Here is a 20,819-nt window from a genome sequence, read left to right as displayed (position 1 = left end):
TGAGGGGGGCACCTCCAGCTGGGTATTGCCATGGTAACCAGGCTGACCCGAGGGCAGGCCCCCTCCCTTTAGGGGCTGGCCACAGGTCAGCAGGCCTGAGCGCCCGGGCGGCTCTGGGCTGGGGCACCTCTCCCCCAGCCCGCAGACCAGGCCCGGGCCGGGCTGAGGGCCTTCCGCCCACCCCAACAGGCTTGCAGGGTGCCCAGACTTACCTGGGAGAACTGAGGGGGCCAGGAGAGGTGCGGGGAGCGACTGCAAGCCCAGAGGAGTCCTGGCAGGGGTGAGGGCTGACGCGGGCACAACTTCAGCAGCTCATGTCCCGAGTGGGACAGGCAGGCCCGACTGGGAGCTCCAGTCCGCCGGCCGCACAAAGACTGGCACGCACAGCCTCGGCCCGCCCCGCGGCGGCCGCAGCCCCGGAGGAAAGTTACAATGGTCACTGGGCCGGGGGCTGGGGGCCAGGGGGCCTGCCTGGGGGGCGGGGGGCCGCGGGGAGTCCGGAGCCTTCTTTGTTTGCAAGGTTTCCCTCAACAATGGCTGCTCCGCTCTTTCCTCTCTCCTCCTCCTCCTCCTCGGCTCTCCCCGCCGCCGCCTCTCGCTGCCTCTGCCTCCGAGCAGCCCGCCCGCCCTCCCCAGGCCACCGGGCCCCTCTGCTGGGGGCACCAGGAGAGGTAGGACCCGGCACTCACACTCACTCACACTCGCACACTCAGACACACACGCAGCGCCCGCCGGCTGCCTGCCTTTCTCCCTTTCTCTCCCTGCCTCCCTCCCTCCCCACTCGCTCTCTCCGAGCCTCTCTCAGAATGAGGCCCCAGGGCGGGCGGAGGGTGGAGCTGCCCCCACCGGCCCCGCCCCCTCCCTGAGAGGAAAGAGGAAGAGCAAGGGAGGGAGGGAGGCTGGGACGGAGGGACTGCTGAGAAAAACAAAAGAGAGACAGAGACTGGGAGAGACAGGGGACGGATCAGATTGGGCCAGGAGAGACCTGGATGGAGGAGAGGCCTGTGGGGGCCAGGAATGAAATGCAGCCCGCCTCCCCGGAGCCCCAGGCGCGGTGCTCAGGAGTGAGCAGGAGGACCAAAGCCACTGGCAGAGATGGAGGAGGGCGGGCTCCTCTCTGCAGACTCCAAGATCTTCAAAGCACCTCCCAAACCTCCCCCAAATCTTTCTCGCCCCTGTGATCGCTCAGGTTGAAGGCTGGCCCAGGCTGCCACCCTGGGCTCCCCTGGTGAAATCCTGGAGCAGCTGTGGGGAGAAGCTCCAGGGGGTTATTTTTGACAGACACACATTCTGACATCAGCCTGTAAACACTGATTGGAGGGAGGGGGACACTCCAGGCTTCCCTGCCCCCAACCCAGCTAAATTCCAAGCCTTGACTTAGATCTCCCTTAACAGGAAGCCCCCTTCCCCACCACCACTGAAGACAAGTGGGTGCCAGGGAAAGAGGTATTGTCAGAGCTAGGGAAAGCCAACTTGGCCATCCAAGGGTCCCCAGAAGGAGCTTAGTTTGCTGCTGAATCCTCCCCACCACCCCAGAAAAAAAAAGGTGTGGTTAGTGGATAGGGCCTGTTCTCCCATCCAGCAGGGCATCCCAAGGGAGCAGGTATTTCTATTTTTTTTTTCTAAGGTAATTTTGTTGTAGCAGGAGGGAGTATTTCTAAAACTTAGGTAGTGGTCCAGACCTTACTCGTGGGCAGATAGGAAAAGGAAAATACATAGCGCGCGCGCACACACACACACACACACACACACGGGAAGGGGGAGCACGAACCTTCTATTTCCTTCTTTGCAATTTGAGTGTTTGTTTCTCTACTTCCTGCCTCCTACCCCCAACTATATTCACACATAACTCCAAGGACAGGATTTCTCATGACATACTCACTAGTTAACTGTGCAGTAATATTGCACCTGGCTCTGTGAACATCTTCACATAAATAACACATCTCACTTTCACATAAATCACTACCTGATACACATTTCAACCTGTGATGTATCTTTTTTCCAAGACGGAGTCTCGCTCTGTTGCTTAGGCTGGAGTGCAGTGGCGCAATCTTGGCTCACTGCAACCTCTACCTCCTGGGTTCAAGCAATTCTCCTGCCTCAGCCTCCTGAGTAGCTGAGATTACAGGTAAATGCCACCATACCCAGCTAATGTTTGTATTTTTAGTAGAGACAGGGTTTCACTATGTTGGCCAGGCTGTCTCAAACACCTGACCTCAGGTGATCCACCCACCTTGGCCTCCCAAAGTGCTAGTATTACAGATGTGAGCCACCGCATCTGGCCATCAACCTGTGATGTATCTCAAAACCTAAATATACCCAAATCCTGGATATATACACACACACACAGTCTAAGTCATACACACTGGGACCTATGACACGCATCCTGACCTCAATACACACACCAAAACTGTGTTATAACCCCTAAACCTGTGACAGCCTATCACATACACACCCTGATCATTTATTATGCAAGGACTTAACCTATAAATCACCCTCTCTGAAGCCTGTGTACCATTCCTCATCACAGCCTGGCCATAGAATAAACCCCAGCTTTCACAAACGTATTGAAATCTGTAACATTCAGCCAGACCCTGCAACATACAGCCTATCACCAGGACTTAAGGCATTCCCACTGACTCCCAAATTTACAGCTTAACTCTGGGGTAGTCCCACTTCCCCACTGCCTTTAAACTTTCCAAAGTGCATTCACAGGCAGTACCTCAAGAGATCCTCATAGCACATAGGGCCAAATATCCTAACAGTGAGATCCTAACAGAACCCACTGAGACAGGATGACCAGGGTGGGTTGGGGGGTGGGGGTGTTGAACCCTGCACTTCTAAACCCACCAGATACAAGCCAAGCCCTGCAGCCATTCCTACTCCCTTCCCCCTCCAGGCCTCCAATCACCGTCCACATGGGGAGGGGGGAATGTGCTCTGGCTTTTGCCTCCAGCCCAGAGCTCAGAACCCCGCACCCACCCTGTCTCCTCAGACAGGAGGGACTACAAGGGCCCTCTAGTGTCGCTGTGGGGTGGAGGGGTCCCTAAATGCCAAGATGTATCAAGACTGGCAAACCATTCAAAACAGGCCTCCTAGTTCTCCTTCTCCAGCAAGTCTGCTCCTTTCTCTGCTCTGACCCGATTCACCCAGTTGCACAGGGGCAGAACAGATCCAGCTAAAAAGAGCAAGTCTGAGTTAGAAGGCCTTAGAATTGGTGGTGAGGTGGAGGGAGCAGCAAATAATGACAAAGATGATGAGGGAAAGTACTCCTCCTGGAGGTGGGGACTCAAAGGGCAGCAGCCAGCCCCAGCCCACAGAATAAGGTACCAGCACTGCCCCCTGCCCGGGCCCCTGGGGCTCCCTGACCCAGGCCTCCAGTGTGCCTGCCCCCCTTCCTTTGTCTGTGCCCGGCCTCCCGTTGGCCTGGCACTCTGCCATCCTCCTCTCCTGGCTCCCAGCCGCCACCACTGCTGCCTCCTCCCCTCCCCCTACTCCTCCCTGCCTTAACCCTTCTGAGCCACATGCTGCCCTAGACAGGCCCTGGCCCCCTCAGCATCTTGCTCAGGGTGATGCCCCTTAGCCAGAGGCTCTCCCTGCTCCCAGCCATTCCAGCCCCAGAAGCTGGTCCTCACCCCAGGAGCACTATGGGAGCTGGGCGTGTGTATGTGTGTATCTTGTGGTGCTTCTGCGTGTGCATGTGTGTGGGTCTGTGTGCGCTCTTGCTTCCCTCAGTCACATGTGTGGGGCATGTGCTGTCTCTGCTGGGCTGGGGGAGGAGGAGGAGCCCGGAGACAGCAGAGCACAAAGGAGAGACTCAGACAGGCAGGCAAGCAGGCGGCAGGCGGCCTGCCAGGGAGCCTCAGCCCTCACCCCAGGGCTGCTCAAGGTGGGGGAAGTCTTCGGGCCTGGACTGCTACATGCTGCCATGCTATCCTTGTGTTCAAGCGTGTGCTCCCCCATCCAAGCAAGCCGCAAGCCAGGTCCCCTCTCTAACCCCAACTGCTACTATTCCCCACCTCCAGTCTACTCTGAAGCCCTCCCCATGTGGTTCTCCTTGAAGTTTAACCTCCATCCACCCTCTTTGGCATCAATCTGTAAGACTTCTTCACAATCTGGAAAAAGACTCCCCACTCTTCCCTATCTTTTGCCCTCTCTCCCTCAGTCAGACCAGACACAAAAGAAACATGCCTTCTGGGGCACTGACTGAAGTTGTCTTCCCACCCACCCACAAACCCCTGGGCTTCGGCCCTCTTCCTGTTCCCATGCTGCTCCCAGAGACTAAGAAGAAGAGATTTTCTCTCTCCTCCCACTGGACCCAGGCACCCTGCCCCAACTTCAGGGCCAACCTCCCATCCACCTCCAGCCTGACAACCCCTCCATGCATACATACCCGCTTACCCACTATTTGTAGGAACTAAGAATCACAATTTAAGACTCATCCCTCTAGCTTGTTCAGATCCTTAGTTTAACTGCTCCGCTCATGTGTGGTGATGGAGGGTCAGGGCCCTGGGGTGGCCTAAGAACATGATGGATCTGAACGGAGTACCCAGCATGGGTCAGTTATAAAGGAGAAAATCCACACATAAACATGTACACCAAGCTGGTAGAAGAAAGGGCGACGGGGCCAGGCAGGATTCCAGCTTGGCAAGCTCTTCCCTCTCCTCTCCCCAGTCCTCTGCAGCAGGAGCCAGTGGTTTCCCTACTCGGATATTCTAGGATTCTTAGGTTCTCTTATTCCTCCTTCTGGGACCCATGCCCCTTAAACATCAGCCTCAGCAGGCACCTCAAGTGTGTGCCCAGCCCAGCTTGGCCTGGGTCACATGATTTTCAAGGAAGCTTCCGCACTGGCAGCTTCCCTTGGGGATTTGTGGGGGAGTGGGGGTTGTCCAGTTGTGAAGTATGTAGCCAAAGCGGGCTACATTCATGGACACTGACTTCCAGGAGAAAGCTGACTCCAGTCTGGGGCAGGAGGGCCAATTCCAAGACCCAGAGTCCCGGGGATGGAGACAGTGTGCCGTGAGGCCCTCTGTAGACTACCTCTCCAGTCGCATGGCTTCTCTCTTTCCTCCTGGCAGTGAGGTAGACGCCCCCTGCCCCCCCCCGACCAGCCCCCCAGGAAAAAAACTCAGACCTAGGCTATCCCTGGCAAGAGCTGGTATGTTTTGGGGAGGCAGGGATCTGAGCCTGGGTCCTCTCTCAAGTTCTCAGTTTTGGGTCAAGTATTGCTCCCCCAGCTTACCTCTCCACAAATCACTCTATTTCCTAGCCTGCCTTCCCACTAGGGCGGAGATGCAGACCCAAGGGTCCAATTATCTGGCACCTCTTAGGAGTACCTCCGGTGCCTCAGGAGGGCCAACCTTCCCTGGCAACAGGCAGGAAAAGTTGAAGGGGGGGGGCAAGATGGGCCCCAATCAATACCTCCCTGCAAACAGGGTCCTCAGAAACAGCATGGGGGGGATGTCACAGAATAGGTAAGTGGCAATGGGCAGCAGGGAAGGGGGGGCAGCCCAAACCAGCCAATCACAACTCTATGGTAACCTGAGGGGGGGGTCAAAAGTCCAGAGTCACTTCTGATTGGCTAACAACCTGGAATTCTGAGAATTTCAGCCCCCCCAAACCTCTCCCCAATTAGCCTACCCCCAAAAAACCATACACATAAGCCATCCCCAGCGTCTCCTCCCCGTGTTTCTGGGCTGCTGCGCATTTACACATTTGGGGAAAACGCTACCCGCCGGCCTGAGGCCCCGCGTAGCCCTTCCAGCCCCCGGCTTCCCCCATGCCATCGACGCCCCCCACACAAGTTCTCGCCAAACACGGGGTGAGGGGTCCGCGGGGACGGTTGGGCAGGAAGGGGCCAAGTGGCCGCACGCCCCACTCACCAGGACAGGCACAGCCCACTGACATCTTCACATCGCCCGCCTCTGGGGGCCCAGCCGAGTCACAGTGCCCGCCCCTCGCGGGGACAGGCCGGGCATGAGCCGCCGCCGCCGCCCGCGGCCCCCGCTGCGCTCGCCGCCGGCCCGGCCCGGCCTCGGCCCGGTGCGGGCGGCCCCTGGCTGCGGCGAGGGGCCTGTCAGGCGCGGAGCAAACAGGAAGGAAGCCAGGCAGGAAGGCGAGCGGCCTCTGCGTGTGTGCGCGCGGGTGTGAGTCCGCGGAGTGTGTGTCCGTGTGTGCGCGTGTGCGTGTGCGTGTCTGTGCGCTCCCGCCGCCGCCGTCGCCGAGCGCCCCCCTCTCCGCCCTCGCGCTCGCGCTCCCTCGCGCCGGCGCCGGCTCCCCAGCCCAAGCCGGGCAGGGCCAGGCTTTATTAATATGCTAATTGTCCTGCTAGTGGGAGGGGAGAGCGGTGTCAAAGTGACCCGGGAGAGCGCGCAGCAAGCAACGACGTGCGTGCGCCGCGCGGCGGGCGGGCGGCGAGGGACTGGGGAGCGCTCGGGGAACGGCATGCATGTGACGCAGCTTGTAAAAAAGGAGACGGAGGCAGAGACCCCAGAGAGGGAGGGCGAAGGGGAGGGCTTGGAGGCGCAGCCGCGCGCTTGGTGTCCGTCCTCCGGGTGCCACCGGGTGGGGAGTCTGGCTGAGCCGGAGCCGGAGCGGGAGCCGCGGCTGGGGGAGGCGGAGCCGGGGTGGGCAGTGTGGTGTATCTCTCCCCACCCCGGGCCGCGCTCCGGTAGGGAGAAGGGACTGCAGACCCCCTTCCCGTGCTCCCTGCTGAGACGCCAGCTTTCTTCTGGAGGCCCGTTGTTTCGCGTCCCTACCCTAGGCTGGGTGGGTAAAGAAGCATTCTCTTAATTTTTGTAGCAACCCCTCAACTCACCCCCTCCCTAAATTAACCACTCCTCCTTTGGCTGCGAAACCAGTTGGGACTAGAACTAAAAGGGTTAATTAAGTGGGGTCCCCGCCCTCCTCCGCCTAAGGGCTTGGGATCTGTGTTTTGCTGGGGGGAGGGGGCTGCGGAATGACCACCAGATTGGATTACGGAGGGGCGATACAAGGCCATCCTTCCTCCTTGCAGACTGACGCATCAGTCAAGACACTCTCCTCCCTTCCCCCCTTTCTCCAGCCTTAGTGCCTTCACCTCCGTACCAACCCCCCAACCCCACCGCCTCCGACCCCCCTGCCTGGAAGCTGCTGTCTTTTGAGGGCTTCGGAGATGAGAACAGGAAACAGGCCCCTCCAGTGCCCCCTAACCCAGAGAGGCAGAGGCTGTGGGCCATGGGGGGTTGGATGGGAGATGATATGGATGGTCAATGTAAGGAACACTCCTTCCCCTGGGAGGAGCCTCCCAACCTTCAGTCACACTTCAAGGACTCCCCAACCCAGCCCTAGGAGGGGAGGGGCTCCATCTCCATCCCTTCCCAAAAGCTCAGCTTTAGCTGCCTCATAAACAGGAAATACCTATTAGCCAGGAGGAGGGAAGGGAGGGGAGCCGCCTGGAGTAGAGAGTTGACCCCCTCCCTCCTGGGGTCCCCAGCTGCTAGCTTTTCTTTCTTAAGTTTCAGTATGGGCTCCAGGGATAGACGATAGAGACTTGGACTAGTGTCTCCTCCCTAGGGTATCTGGCCCTGACTGGGTAGGGGGTTCTCCTCTTTGTTACTTAGAGCGGTGTTGGTTGAGAAGGCTGTTTGGTTCCCTCACTCTGGCTCAGAGTCCGCACAGCTGGCTTGACTGGCTGGGGGAGGGTTACAAATGCGGAGGCTTAAGTGTTTATGAGACCTCTTCTCTCCACCTTAGGTTTTTGCTGAGGGAGCATGAAATGATGGAACGGTGCAGAGTCCGGGGATTGAAAAGAAGGCCTGCCTAGGAATGGAGACCCTCCCCACCGTGTGCTTAGGATGGGGGATAGGGGAGCTCTACACTGTGGAGTCTCCCACCCCCAGGTTTCCCCATCTCCACCCCCACCAGGAGCAGAGAGGACCTGACTGAAGCCATCCACACTCGCACAAGTATTTCCTTGGCAGCATCCCCTGCCTGAGTGCTCCTCCTCCCTGCATTCTCCCAGACAAAGGTCAGCACTAGAGGGAGTAGAGAGAACCTAAGGCAACAGAACACTGGCCTGGAATTGTGGATACCTAGGTTTGAACGCAAGATTCGCTCCTCATTACCTGAGTGATTTGAGACAACTGACCACCCCACCTGGAACACTAGCTTTATCCTCTGTAACTGGTACCTATGGCTTGGTGAGAATCAAACTAGACAATGTACACCCAGTCACGTAGCCCAGTGTCAGCCAGGCAGTCCTGTAGATACGTGTTCTTTCTGCGTTTTTTGTTTTTTTTTTTTTAAGATTATCCAATTCCAAGAGAGGAGGAGGCTGAATTGGCAGGACAATTTGAGATGGTTTGGAAGAGGGAGAATACCTACCTTGACCTCCTTCTCTCTTTTCTGTCCATGAATTTGCCTTCCTCCAATCCTGTGACCACTTACGCCTAAGGCCACTCATTCCAAACAACTAGCTTGGTCAGATTCCATGCTGACCAACACAATGGTGATCATCTGGGTGGACAGGGGGACTGCAACCCACCCTATAAAGGTCTTTGCCTCCTGTGAATCTGAGATTTCCCTCTCCTGGATTACACATGTGGAAGGTAGAAGCTTAGGAAGGAAGGAAAAACTGCCTTACTTGAGCATGCACTAGTGCCAGGCACTGCCCTAGGCCTTTTACACCGGCCAACTCATTTACCTTTCATGAGGACCTTTGGAAGAAGGTGCTATTACCTCCATTGAACAAGTAGGAAAACTGAAGTTCAGAGATGATAATAAATTTGAACTTGCCTGTAAAACACTGTTCTCCCTCTTCTTCACCTACTAATTAATGCTTCCTTAACACCTTAGTTCTAGCTTCACCTTCTCTGGGAAAATTACCCTTCCCACTCCCACTGACACTATAGCCCAGTTACCCGTAAGGATGTACCATCTCAGTACTGTTGAATGGGTGGTTAAAATAAGTGATTGGGGCTCCTACAGGAACTCCATTTAGGCAAGTTAGTTAACTTTGCCAAGGTAACAGAGCTAACAAGCACTTGACCCATTGCTCCACTCCTTGCCTTACTACTAGTGTGGATCAGACCTGGGGAGGGAGAAGAGAACATCTTTGGAGCATCTCTGGGAATTGTGGTATAGGCAAAAATGGGAAGAGAGGTCACAGACACCTGGCAGACAAGACGGGCTGTGGTAGGAAGGGGGTGGAGTCTATGTGGAGGGAGGGTCTTTAACTTAATGACAATGTCCTGGAGGACTGGAGGATTAGCTGATTTGTATGGATGGGTGTAAGTGCCCAGTGTTCTCTCCCTCTGTGTGTGGTAAAATTCACATAACATAAAATTAACCTTTTTTTTTTTTTTGAAGGAGTCTCGTGCTGTCGCCCAAGCTGGAGTGCAGTGGTGCGATCGCGGCTCACTGCAACCTCCGCCTCCCCAGTTCAAGCAATTCTCCCTGCTTCAGCCTCCTGAGTAGCTGGGATTACAGGCACCTGCCACCACGCCTGGCTAATTTTTGTATTTTTTTTAGTAGAGACGGGGTTTCTCCATGTTGGTCAGGCTGGTCTGGATCTCCCAACCTCAGGTGATCCACCCACCTCGGCCTCCCAAAGTGCTGGGATTACAGGCGTGAGCCACCACGCCCGGCCTTTTTTTTTTTTTTTTTTTTGAGATGGAGTTTCACTCTTGTTGGCCAGGCTGGAGTGCAATGGCGCAATCTCAGCTCACTGCAACCTCTGCCTCCCGGGTTCAAGCGATTCTCCTGCCTCAGCCTGCTGAGTAGCTGGGATTATAGGCATGTGCCACCATGCCCAGCTAAAAATTAACCATTTTTAAATGATAAATTCAGAAGCATTCTAGCTTTTTGTTTATTTTTAAATTTTATTCTATTTTTTTTGAGACAGAGTCACGCTCTTGTTGCCCAGACTGGATTGCAGTGGCACGATCTCGGCTCACTGCAACCTCCGCCTCCCAGGTTCAAGCGATTCTCCTGCCTCAGTCTCCTGCCTCAGTCTCCTGAGTAGCTGGGATTACAGGCACCGCCACTACGCCTGGCTAATTTTTGTATTTTTAGTACAGACAGGGTTTCGCCATGTTAGTCAGGCTGGTCTTGAACTCCTGGCCTCGTGATCTGCCTGCCTTGGCCTCCCAAAGTGCTGGGATTACAGGTGTGAGCCACCACGCCCAGCCTTCTTTCTTTTCTTTTTTATTGAGACAGTCTCTCTCTGTTGTCCAGGCTGGAGTGCAGTGGTGCAATCTCAGCTCACTTTATCCTCCGCCTCCCGGGTTCAAGTGATTCTCTTGCCTCAGCCTTCGGAGTAGCTGGTATTACAGGCGCACACCACCACACTTGGCTAATTTTGTATTTTTAGTAGAGATGGGGTTTCACCATGTTGGCCTCCAAGTGATCCACCCGCTTCGGCCTCCTAAAGTTTTGGGATTACAGGCGTGAGCCACTGGGCCCGGCCTTTTTTTTTTTTTTGAGACAGAATCTTGCTCTGTCACCCAGGCTGGAGTACAGTGGCATGATCATAGGTAACTGCAGCCTCAAACTTCTGGGCTTAAGCAGTTCTCCTGCCTCAGCCTCCCAAGTAGCTAGGACTATAGGTGCACACCACTGTGTCCAACTAACTTTTTTATTTTTTGTAGAGACAGGTTTCTTGCTGTTAGCCAGGCTGGTCTTGAACTCCTGGCCTCAAGTGATCCTCCTGCCTTGACCTTCCAATGTGCTGGGATTACAGACATAAGCCATTGCCTGACCCTGGCCCTTGTTTTTTGTTTTTTATTTTATAGTCTTGCTGTGTTGCCCAGGCTGGACTCGAACTCCTGGGCTCAAGTGTTCCTCTTGCCTCAGCCTTCTGAGTATCTGGGACTACAGGCCCATACCACACCAAGCCTCTAGTATTATTTATTTATTTATTTATTTTTGAGACAGAGTCTTGCTCTGTCACCAGGCTGAATGCGGTGGCTCGATCTCAGCTCACTGCAACCTCTGCCTCCCCAGTTCAAGCGATTCTCCTGCCTCAGCCTCCCAAGTAGCTGGTACTACAGGTGTGTGCCACCACACCCAGCTAATTTTTTTTTTTTTTTTGAGACGGAGTCTTACTCTGTCACCAGGCTGGAGTGCAGTGGCACTATCTCAACTCACTGCAACCTCCGCCCCCTGGGTTCAAGCAATTCCCCTGCCTCAGCCTCCTGAGTAGCTGGGATTACAGGCGTGAGCCACTGCACCTGGCCCAATCTTTTGTATTTTAGTAGAGACGGGGTTTCACCATGTTGGCTAGGATGGTCTCGATCTCTTGACGTCATGATCCGCCTGCCTCAGCCTCCCAAAATGCTGGGATAACAGGGGTGAGCCACCGTGCCCAGCCACTTCTAGTATTTTTCAGTACTAGTCATTAGTGCAAGATGGGCTCTGGACACAGGCAGGAGGTAATGAGAAGAGGTTAAGATTAGGAAAGGGGAAGGGAAGAGGAGCCTCACAAAAAGGCAGACAGCAGAAGCAACTGGCTAGACTCATTCCAATAGAGGTAAGCCCCCTGTTTGTCCCAACTCCTAGAACCGCTCCCATCCAACTCCCTCTGCTGACCTTGGCCTTCTATATTTTCTCTTATATTTCTCTCACCCTTGAAATTCCTTCAACTAGCCAGGCGCGGTGGCTCACACCTGTAATCCCAGCACTTTGGGAGGCCGAGGCGGGCGGATCACGAGGTCAGGAGATCAAGACCACAGTGAAACCCCGTCTCTACTAAAAATACAAAAAATTAGCTGGGCATGGTGGTGGGCGCCTGTAGTCCCAGCTACTCCGAGAGGCTGAGGCAGGAGAATGGCATGAACCCGGGAGGCGGAGCTTGCAGTGAGCCGAGATCGCGCCACCGCACTCCAGCCTGGGCGACAGAGCAAGACTCTGTCTCCAAAAAAAAACAAAAAAGAAAGAAATTCCTTCAACTAGTTACTGGCATCACTCTCTCTTTCTTTTCTTTTCTTTTTTTTAGACAGAGTTTCGCTCTTGTTGCCCAGGCTGGAATGCAATGGCGCAATCTCAGCTCACTGCAACCTCTGCCTCCCGGGTTCAAGCAATTCTCCTGCCTCAGACTCCCAAGTAGCTGGGACTACAGGCATGCACCACCATGCCCAGATAATTTTTTGTATTTAGTAGAGAAGGGGTTTCACCATGTTGGTCAGGCTCATCTCGAATTCCTGACCTCAGGTGATCCACCCGCCTTGGCCTCCCAAAGTGTTGGGATTACAGGCGTGAGCCACTGCGCCCGGCTTGGCATCGCTCTGTCTTTCAAGGATGAGTATTGACCTGGATGCTATGGCTCACACATGTAGTCCTAGAAACTCAGGAGGCTGAAGAGGGAGGATCACTTGAGCCCAAGAGTTTGAGACAGCAGTGAACTGAGATTGCACTATTGTACTTTAGCTTGGATGACATAGTGAGACTCCGACTCAAAAGAAAAAAAAAGGATGAATCTTTCTCCAAACAGACAGCAGATGATATATGTCTTATTGATGGCCAAACCTCCAGCATCTAACAGAGTGCCTGGAACCTAGTTTGTGAACTATAACTTTTTTTTTTTTTTTTTTTTTGAGATGGAGTCTCGCTCTGTTGCCCAGGTTGGAGTGCGGTGGTACGATCTCAGCTCACTGCAATCTCTGCCTCCCATGTTCAAGCGATTCTCCTGCCTCAGCCTTCCGTGTAGCTGGGATTACAAGCATCCACCACCATGCCCAGCTAATTTTTATATTTTTAGTAGAGACAGCGTTTCACCATGTTGGCTAGGCTGGTCTCGAACTCCTGACCTCAGGTGATCCGCCTGCCTCAGCCTTCCAAAATGCTAGGATTACAGGTGTAAGACACCACGCCCAGCCGTGAACTGTAACTTTTGTTGAATGATTACAGCAATTTTTATAGATCATCCCTTGCCCTGACATGTGACTCCTCCCCTCTTGTCTATTTGCTACCATCATCATCATCATTATTTACAACCATCAGTCGTTTTTCTGCCAAAGCAGTTTCTCAAAGTATGTAAGAAATTCCCAGGAAACTTGTTAAACATGGAGAAGGCACCACCCTTGGATGAACTAAATCATATTTTTGGAGAACCAAGGAATATGGTTTTTTACTTATTTTATATATATATATATATATATAAATTTAAAAAAAAATTGAGACAGAGGTCAGGCATGGTGGCTGAAGCCTGTAATCCCAGCACTTTGGGAGGCTGAGGTGGGCAGATCACCTGAGGTCAGGCATTCAAGATCAGCCTGGCCAACATGGTGAAACCTCGTCTCTACTAAAAATACAAAAATTAGGCAGGTGTGGGGGCACAAGCCTGTAATCCCAGCTACTCAGGAGGCTGAGGTAGGAGAATCGCTTGAACCTGGGAGGCAGAGGTTCAGTGGGCTGAGACCATGCCACTGCACTCCAGCCTGGGCAGCAGAGTGAGACTCCGTCTCAAAAAAATAAATAAATAAAATAAAATAACATTGTGATAGAGTCTTGCTCTGTCTCAAGGTCGAAGTGCAGTGGCGCAATCTCAGTTGGAGTACAGTTGCACGATCTCGGCTCACTGCAACATCCACCTGCTGGGTTCAAGTGATCCTCTCATCTCAGCCTCCCGAGTAGCTGGGATTACAGGCACGTGCCACCATGCCTGGCTAATTTTTGTATTTTTAGTAGAGACAGTGTTTCACCATATTTGCCAGGGCAGCCTCAAACTCCTGACCTTAAGTGATCCACTGGCCTTGGCCTCCCAAAGTGCTGGGATTACAGGTGTGAGCCACCACGCCCAGCCAATTTTTCTATTTTTAGAGACAGGGTCTTGCTCTGTCACTGAGGTTGGAGTGCGATTATAGCTCACTGCAGCCTCGAACTTCTGAATACAAGCAATCCTCCTGCCTCAGCTTCCCAAGTAGCTAGCTAGGATTACAGGCACACACCATCATGCCCAGCTATTTTTTAAATTTTTTCTTTTTTTTGAGACAGAGTTTCACTTTGTTGCCCAGGCTGGAGTGTGGTGGCATGATCTTGGCTCACTGCAACCGCCGCCTCCCGGGTTCAAGCAATTCTCATCCCTCAGCCTCCTGCATAGCTGGGATTGCAGGCGCCTGCCACCATGCCTAGCTGATTTGTTTTTTTTTAGACGGAGTCTCGCTGTGTCGCCCAGGCTGGAGTGCAGTGGTGTGATCTCAGTTCACTTCAAGCTCCGCCTCCCAGGTTCACGCCATTCTCCTGCCTCAGCCTCCTGAGTAGCTGGGACCACAGGCGCCCGCCACTACGCGCAGCTAATTTTTTGCATTTTTAGTAGAGACGGGGTTTCACTGTGTTAGCCAGGATGGTCTTGATCTCCTGACCTTGTGATCCGCCTGCCTTGGCCTCCCAAAGTACTGGGATTACAGGCGAGAGTCACCACGCCCAGCCTGCCCAGCTGATTTTTTTGTATTTTAGTAGAGACGGGGTTTCACCATGTTGCCCAAGGTGGTCATGAACTCCTGAGCTCAGGCAATCCGCCCATCTCGGCCTCCCAAAGTGCTGGGATTACAGGCATGAGCCACCGAGCCCGGCCTATTTTTCAAATTTTTTCTAGAGACGGGTTTCACTATGTGTCCCACAGTGGTCTTGAACTCCTGGGCTCAAGCAATCCTTCCATCTTGGCCTCCTAAAGTATTGGGATTACAGGTGTGAGCTGCCACACCTAGCTGGTTTAAGATTTCTCACAAGGTTGCAGTCAAATGGCCAGCCGGGATGTAGACATCTTAAGGCTTGACTGGTGTTGGAGAATCTGCTTCCAAGCTCACTGTCATGGTTGTTGGCCAGCCTCAGTTCTTCACTGGTTGTTGGTCAGAAGCTTCTTCTTCTTCTTTTTTTTTTTTTTTTGGGACAGAGTCTTGCTCTGTCACGAGGTTGGAATGCGGTGGTGCGATCTCAGCTCACTGCAACCTCCGACTCCCTGGTTCAAGCGATTCTCCTGCCTCGGCCTCCCGAGTATCCGGGATTACAGGCACGCGCCACCAGGCCCAGCTAATTTTTGTATTTTTAGTAGAGACGGGGTTTCATCATGTTGGCCAGAATGGTCTCCATCTCCTGACCTCCCACATTTGATCTGCCCACCTCAGCCTCCCAAAGTGCTGGGATTACAGGTATGAGCCACCGCACCCTGCCCCTATAAAAGCTTCCATTTTTTTGCCATGTGGGCCTCTCCATAGTACTGCTTATAACGTGGCACTTTGATTTCCCCAGAGCAATAAATCCAAAAGAGGGAGAAAGAGAGAGATAGAAAATAGGAGCCCGTAAGCCCACAGCTGCAGTCTTTTTTTGTTGTTTTTTTTTTTTTTTTTTTTTTTTTTAAGAGACGGAGTCTCGCTCTGTCGCCCAGGCTGGAGTGCAGTGGTGCAATGTTGGCTCACTGCAAGTTCTGCCTCCTGGGTTCACCTGCCATTCTCCTGCCTTAGCCTCCCGAGTAGCTGGCACTACAGGCGCCCACCACCACGCCGGGCTAATTTTTTGTATTTTTGGTAGAGACAGGGTTTCACAATGTTAGCCAGGATGGTCTCGATCTCCTGACCTCGTGATCCACCCACCTCAGCCTCCCAAAGTGCTGGGATTACAGGCGTGAGCCACCGTGCCTGGCCAGCTGCAGTCTTTTTGTAACCTAATCTTAGAAGTGGCATATCATCTGGGAGGCACTTCTGCCGTGTGCTATTGGTCACAATCCTGGTACAGTCTGGGAGGAAACCCACAGATGAGTGTGAATAACAGGAGGCTGATTATTGGGAGCCATCTTGAGGGTTTCTCTCTCTCTCTCTCTCTCTCTCTGTCTCTCTCACTCTTTTTTTCCTGACACTATCCACCTAGAGATTGAGGGTTTCTGAACATACCAGGTCTTTGCAAGTCTGGAAATGCAATTTAGGCAGTGTATCAGAGTTCATCAGTTTCAGGACACTGATTCACACAAATCAGGTTAACAGGAAACCTTATCTTGGTATGACTTCCCCCCTTTTCTGGAACTTCTTAGCTAAATTGGTCTTTCTTTTGAACACAACAAATTTGTTCCATTTCAGAGTCAATTCCCTGGCTGATTCTCTTTTTTTTTTTTTTTTTTTTGAGAGAGAGAGTCTGGCTCAATTGCGCAGGCTGGAGTGCAGTGGCACAATCTGGGCTCACTGCAGTCTCTGCCTCCCAGGTTGAGGCAATTTTTGTGCCTCAGCCTCCCAAGTAGCTGGGACTGCAGGCGTGCACCACCACACCTGGGGAATTTTTGTATTTTTTTTTTTTTTTTTTTTTTTTTTTTGAGACGGAGTCTCGCTCTGTCGCCCAGGCTGGAGTGCAGTGGTGCAAGCTCGGCTCACTGCAAGCTCCGCCTCCCGGGTTCACGCCATTCTCCTGCCTCAGCCTCTCCGAGTAGCTGGGACTACAGGCGCCTGCCACCACGCCCGGCTAATTTTTTTTGTATTTTTAGTAGAGACGGGGTTTCACCGTGGTCTCAATCTCCTGACCTCGTGATCGCCCGCCTCGGCCTCCCAAAGTGCTGGGATTACAAGCGTGAGCCACCGTGCCCGGCTGTATTTTTTTTGAGATGGAGTCTCGCTCTGTCGCCCAGACTGGAGTGCGGTGGCACAATCTCCGCTCACTGCAAGCTCCATCTCCTGGGTTCACACCATTCTCCTGCCTCAGCCTCCCGAGTAGCTGGGACTACAGGCGCCCCCCACGACGCCTTGCTAATTTTTTATATTTTTAGTAGAGACAGGGTTTCACCGTGTTAGCCAGGATGGTCTCGATCTCCTGACCTCGTGATCTGCCCGCCTTGGCCTCCCAAAGTGCTGGGATTACAGGCATGAGCCACCGCACCCAGCCAAATTTTTGTATTTTTAGTAGAGACAAGAGTTTCACCATATTGGCTTGGCTGATTCTTTTACCACAGAATATTCTTTGAATGCCTAGGTAGGTCTTCCTTTTGAGCAGGTCTTCAAATGTTTCCTCCTCAGAGGCTACACAATGTAAAATTATTCCCTCTTATCTTTTACACTTTCCATCCCATTATTTTCTGACAGCATGTATGGCTCTCTGAACTTGTTTTAATTCTTTGTTCACATGAAGATTGTTTCCCGAGGAGAATATAAGCTCCATTCTGTTAAGGAGAGTTTTTTGTTTTGTTTGTTTTTGGTCCATTTTGTCATTGCTGTAGTGCCTGGCATATGGAAGGCACTCAACAAATAAGCGATTATGCTGGTTTAATTCACATAGAAATATACGTCACATGAACTGGAGATTTTTGTCTCACTTGATCAATACACTTTCTTCCCATAGAAAATTATTATTATTATTTTTGAGACAGAGTTTCACTCTTGTTGCCCAGGCTGGAGTGCAATGGCACGATCTTGGTTCACTGCAACCTCCGCCTCCTGAGTTCAAGCAATTCTCCTGCCTTAGCCTCCCAAGTAGCTGGGATTACAGGCATGTGCCACCACATCCAGCTAATTTTGTATTTTTAGTAGAGAGGGTGTTTCTCCATGTGGTCTGGCTAGTCTCAAACTCCTGACCTCAGGTGACCCACCTGCCTCAGCCTCCCAAAGTGCTGGGATTACAGGTGTAAGCCACTGTGCCTGGCCCTATTATTATTATTATTTTGAGACAGAGTCTCACTGTGTTATCCAGGCTGGAGTGCAGTTGCACAATCTTGGCTCACTGCAACCTCCGCCTCTGGGGTTCAAGTGATTCTCCTGCCTTAGCCTCCCGAGTAGCTGGGACTATAGGTACACGCCACCATGCCCAGCTAATTTTTGTATTTTTAGTAAAGAGGAGGTTTTGCCATGTTGGTCAGGCTCGTCTTGAACTCTTGACCTCAAGCGATCCACATGCCTGGGGCTCCCAAAGTGCTGAGATTACAGGCGTGCACCACCATGCCCGACCTCCACAGAAAATTATAAGTCAGTTACTATAATCAGATGAGTCTTTGGCAAGCATAGAGTCAGAAAAGGACAAACGATTGGAGGTTCCCAATTTTTGGTGGCCTATGGCTCTAAGGTTTTCCTTCATGGTCATTAGGAATGCACTTAAGGACTAGTAGTCACAACACCCCTGTTCAGGTGGCACTGAAGACCCAGAGATATATTACCTTTTTTGAGTAGATTTTATGGAGACACCAGACTTAGATGCATAGATTGTTTTTTCAGATGCTGAATAAAGCAAAAAAGTGGCAAAACGTTCTGCTTTCTTTTATTAGTCTTCTTCTCAAAGCCTTATCACCATAAACCAGTAGCATTTTTTTTTTTAATTTTTATTTATTTATTTATTTTGAGACGGAGTCTCACCCCGTCGCCCAGGCTGGAGTGCAGTAGCGTGATCTTGGCTCACTGCAACCTCTGCCTCCCAGGTTCAAGCGATTCTCCCTGCCTCAGCCTCCTGAGTAGCTGGGATTACAGGTAGGCGCCACCACACTCGGCTAATTTTTGTATTTTTAGTAGAGACAGGGTTTTGCCATGTTGGCCAGGCTGGTCTTGAACTCCTGACCTTGGTGATCCGCCTGCCTCGGCCTCCCAAAGTGTTGGAATTACAGGTGTGAGCCACTGTGCCCAGCCTTAGAGCATCTTTTAGAGTATGCACCTTCCACACAGGAAAAACTGTGCCATCTGTATTAACCTTGCTGGCTGCTCATAGGCAACTTTATTTCAAAATTTTTTTTTTTTTTTTTTTTTAATTCTTTTTTTTTTTTTTTTTTTTTTGAGACAGAGTCTCGCGCTGTCACCCAGGCTGGAGTGCAGTGGCGCGATCTTGGCTCACTGCAAGCTCCGCCTCCCGGGTTCACGCCATTCTCCTGCCTCAGCCTCTCCGAGTAGCTGGGACTACAGGCACCCGCCACCATGCCCGGCTAATTTTTTGTATTTTTAGTAGAGACGGGGTTTCACCGTGGTCTCGATCTCCTGACCTCGTGATCCGCCCGCCTCGGCCTCCCAAAGTGCTGGGATTACAAGCGTGAGCCACCGCGCCTGGCCTATTTCAAACTTTATTGTTGCTCCTCATATGACTATTTTATAGAGAAAACTGGACAAGACACAGTTTGCAAATTAGTGGCTTTTAAAGCCTTTTTGGGAAGACAAAATTGATTCACCTGAAACAACTAATTAAGAAACAACTAGGCCGGGTGCGGTGGCTCACGCCTGTAATCCCAGCACTTTGGGAGGCCAAGACGGGCAGATCACGAGGTCAGGAAATTGAGACCATCCTGGCTAACATGCTGAAACCCCATCTCTACTAAATATACAAAAAAATTAGCCGGGCGTGGTGGCAGGAGCCTGTAGTCCCAGCTGCTGGGGAGGCTGAGGCAGGAGAATGGCATGAATCCGGGAGGCGGAGCTTGCAGTGAGCGGAGATCGCGCCACTGCACTCCAGCCTGGGTGACAGAGCAAGACTCCGTCTCAAAAAAAAAAAGAAACAACTAAACAGGGCTGGGCGCAGTGGCTCATGCCCGTAATCCCAGGACTTTGGGAGGCTGAGGCAGGCGGATCACCTGAGGTCAGGAGTTTGAGACCAGCCAGACCAACATGGAGAAACCCCCTCTCTACTAAAAATACAAAATTAGCCAGGCGTGGTGGCACAAGCCTATAACCCTAGCTACTCGGGAGGCTGAGGCACAAGAATCACTTGAACCTGGGAGGCGGAGGTTGCGGTGAGCCAAGATTCGCCATTGCACTCCAGCCTGGGTGACAAGAGTGAAACTCCATCTCACACACAAAAAACAAAACAAAACAAAAGAAACAACTAAACAGCCAGGCACACTGGCTGACACCTGTAATCCCAACACATTGGGGGGCCAAGGCAGGAGGATCTTCTGAGGCTAAGAGTTGGAGAACAGCCTGGGCAAGATGTGAGACTCCCCCAGACCCACCCAAAAAATTAGCTGGGCATGGCCAGGCGTGGTAGCTCACCCCTGTAATCCCAGCACTTTGGGAGGCCGAGGCAGGCAAATCATGAGGTCAAGAGATTGAGACCATCCTGGCCAACATGGTGAAACCCCGTCTCTACTAAAAATACAAAAAAAAAATTAGCTGGGTGTGGTGGTGGGCACCTGTAGTCCCAGCTACTCAGGAGGCTGAGGCAGGAGAATCACCTGAACCCGGGAGGTGGAGGTTGCAGTGAGCCAAGATCGTGCTACTGCACTCCAGCCTGGCGACAGAGCGACACTCCATCTCAAAAAAAAAAAAAAAAAAAAAAAAATAGCTGGGCATGGCAGTGTGTACCTGTAGTACCCAGCTACTCTGGAGGCTGAGGCAGGTGGATCCTTTGAGCTTGAGAGATCACAGTGAGCTATGCTATGATCTGCCACGGCACTCTTGCTCACCACAGTCCACGCTCCAGCCCTGGGTGACAGAGTAAAACCCTATTGTCTAACAAAAAAAAAAAAAAGAAGAAAAAAAAAGAAACAACATCTAAGAGAAGGTCCAGAAAAGGTCCTCTCTTTTCATGAACATTTGTGGGGATGTATAGTGATGCAATGTTTCCAAAGAGAAATTTTCTACTGTATTTCAAATACATGCTTTTTTTTTTTTTTTTTTTTTTTTTTTTTTTTTAGACAGAGTCTTGCTCTGTCGCCCAGGCTGGAGGAGTGCAGTGGCTCAATCTCGGCTCACTGCAAGCTCCGCCTCCCGGGTTCATGCCATTCTCCTGCCTCAGCCTCTCCGAGTAGCTCTAGGACTACAGGCGCCCGCCACCACGCCTGGCTAATTTTTTTGTATTTTTAGTAGAGACGGGGTTTCACTGTGGTCTCGATCTCCTGACCTCGTGATCCGTCCGCCTCGGCCTCCCAAAGTGCTGGGATTACAAGCGTGAGCCACCGC

The 20,819-nt window shown here is 52.3% G+C and overlaps 1 protein-coding gene across 4 annotated transcripts in view; it reads right to left on the bottom strand.

Moving 5' to 3' along the window:
• Window positions 1–6,174, bottom strand: part of LDB1 (LIM domain binding 1) — a 33,602-nt gene extending 27,428 nt beyond the window's left edge. The window contains exon 1 of one of the 4 annotated variants that reach the window (XR_010117769.1): window positions 5,883–6,036. Coding sequence is in view for 2 of the 4 variants with exons in the window: in XM_055251260.2 (XP_055107235.1) it covers window positions 5,883–5,907 (25 nt within the window). In the remaining 2 variants the exon portion in view is untranslated. Of the gene's footprint in view, window positions 1–212 lie in introns of all 4 variants that reach the window. The other 3 variants (XM_055251260.2, XM_055251250.2, XM_055251232.2) reach the window with 3 other exon arrangements.
• Between the last annotated feature and the right edge of the window lie 14,645 nt (window positions 6,175–20,819).

The sequence above is a fragment of the Symphalangus syndactylus genome, chromosome 2 (assembly GCF_028878055.3).
Source record: "Symphalangus syndactylus isolate Jambi chromosome 2, NHGRI_mSymSyn1-v2.1_pri, whole genome shotgun sequence".
NCBI classification, from domain to species: domain Eukaryota; kingdom Metazoa; phylum Chordata; class Mammalia; order Primates; family Hylobatidae; genus Symphalangus; species Symphalangus syndactylus.
Note: the sequence above shows the minus strand (reverse complement) of the source record. Positions and strands in the feature narration are given on the sequence as shown.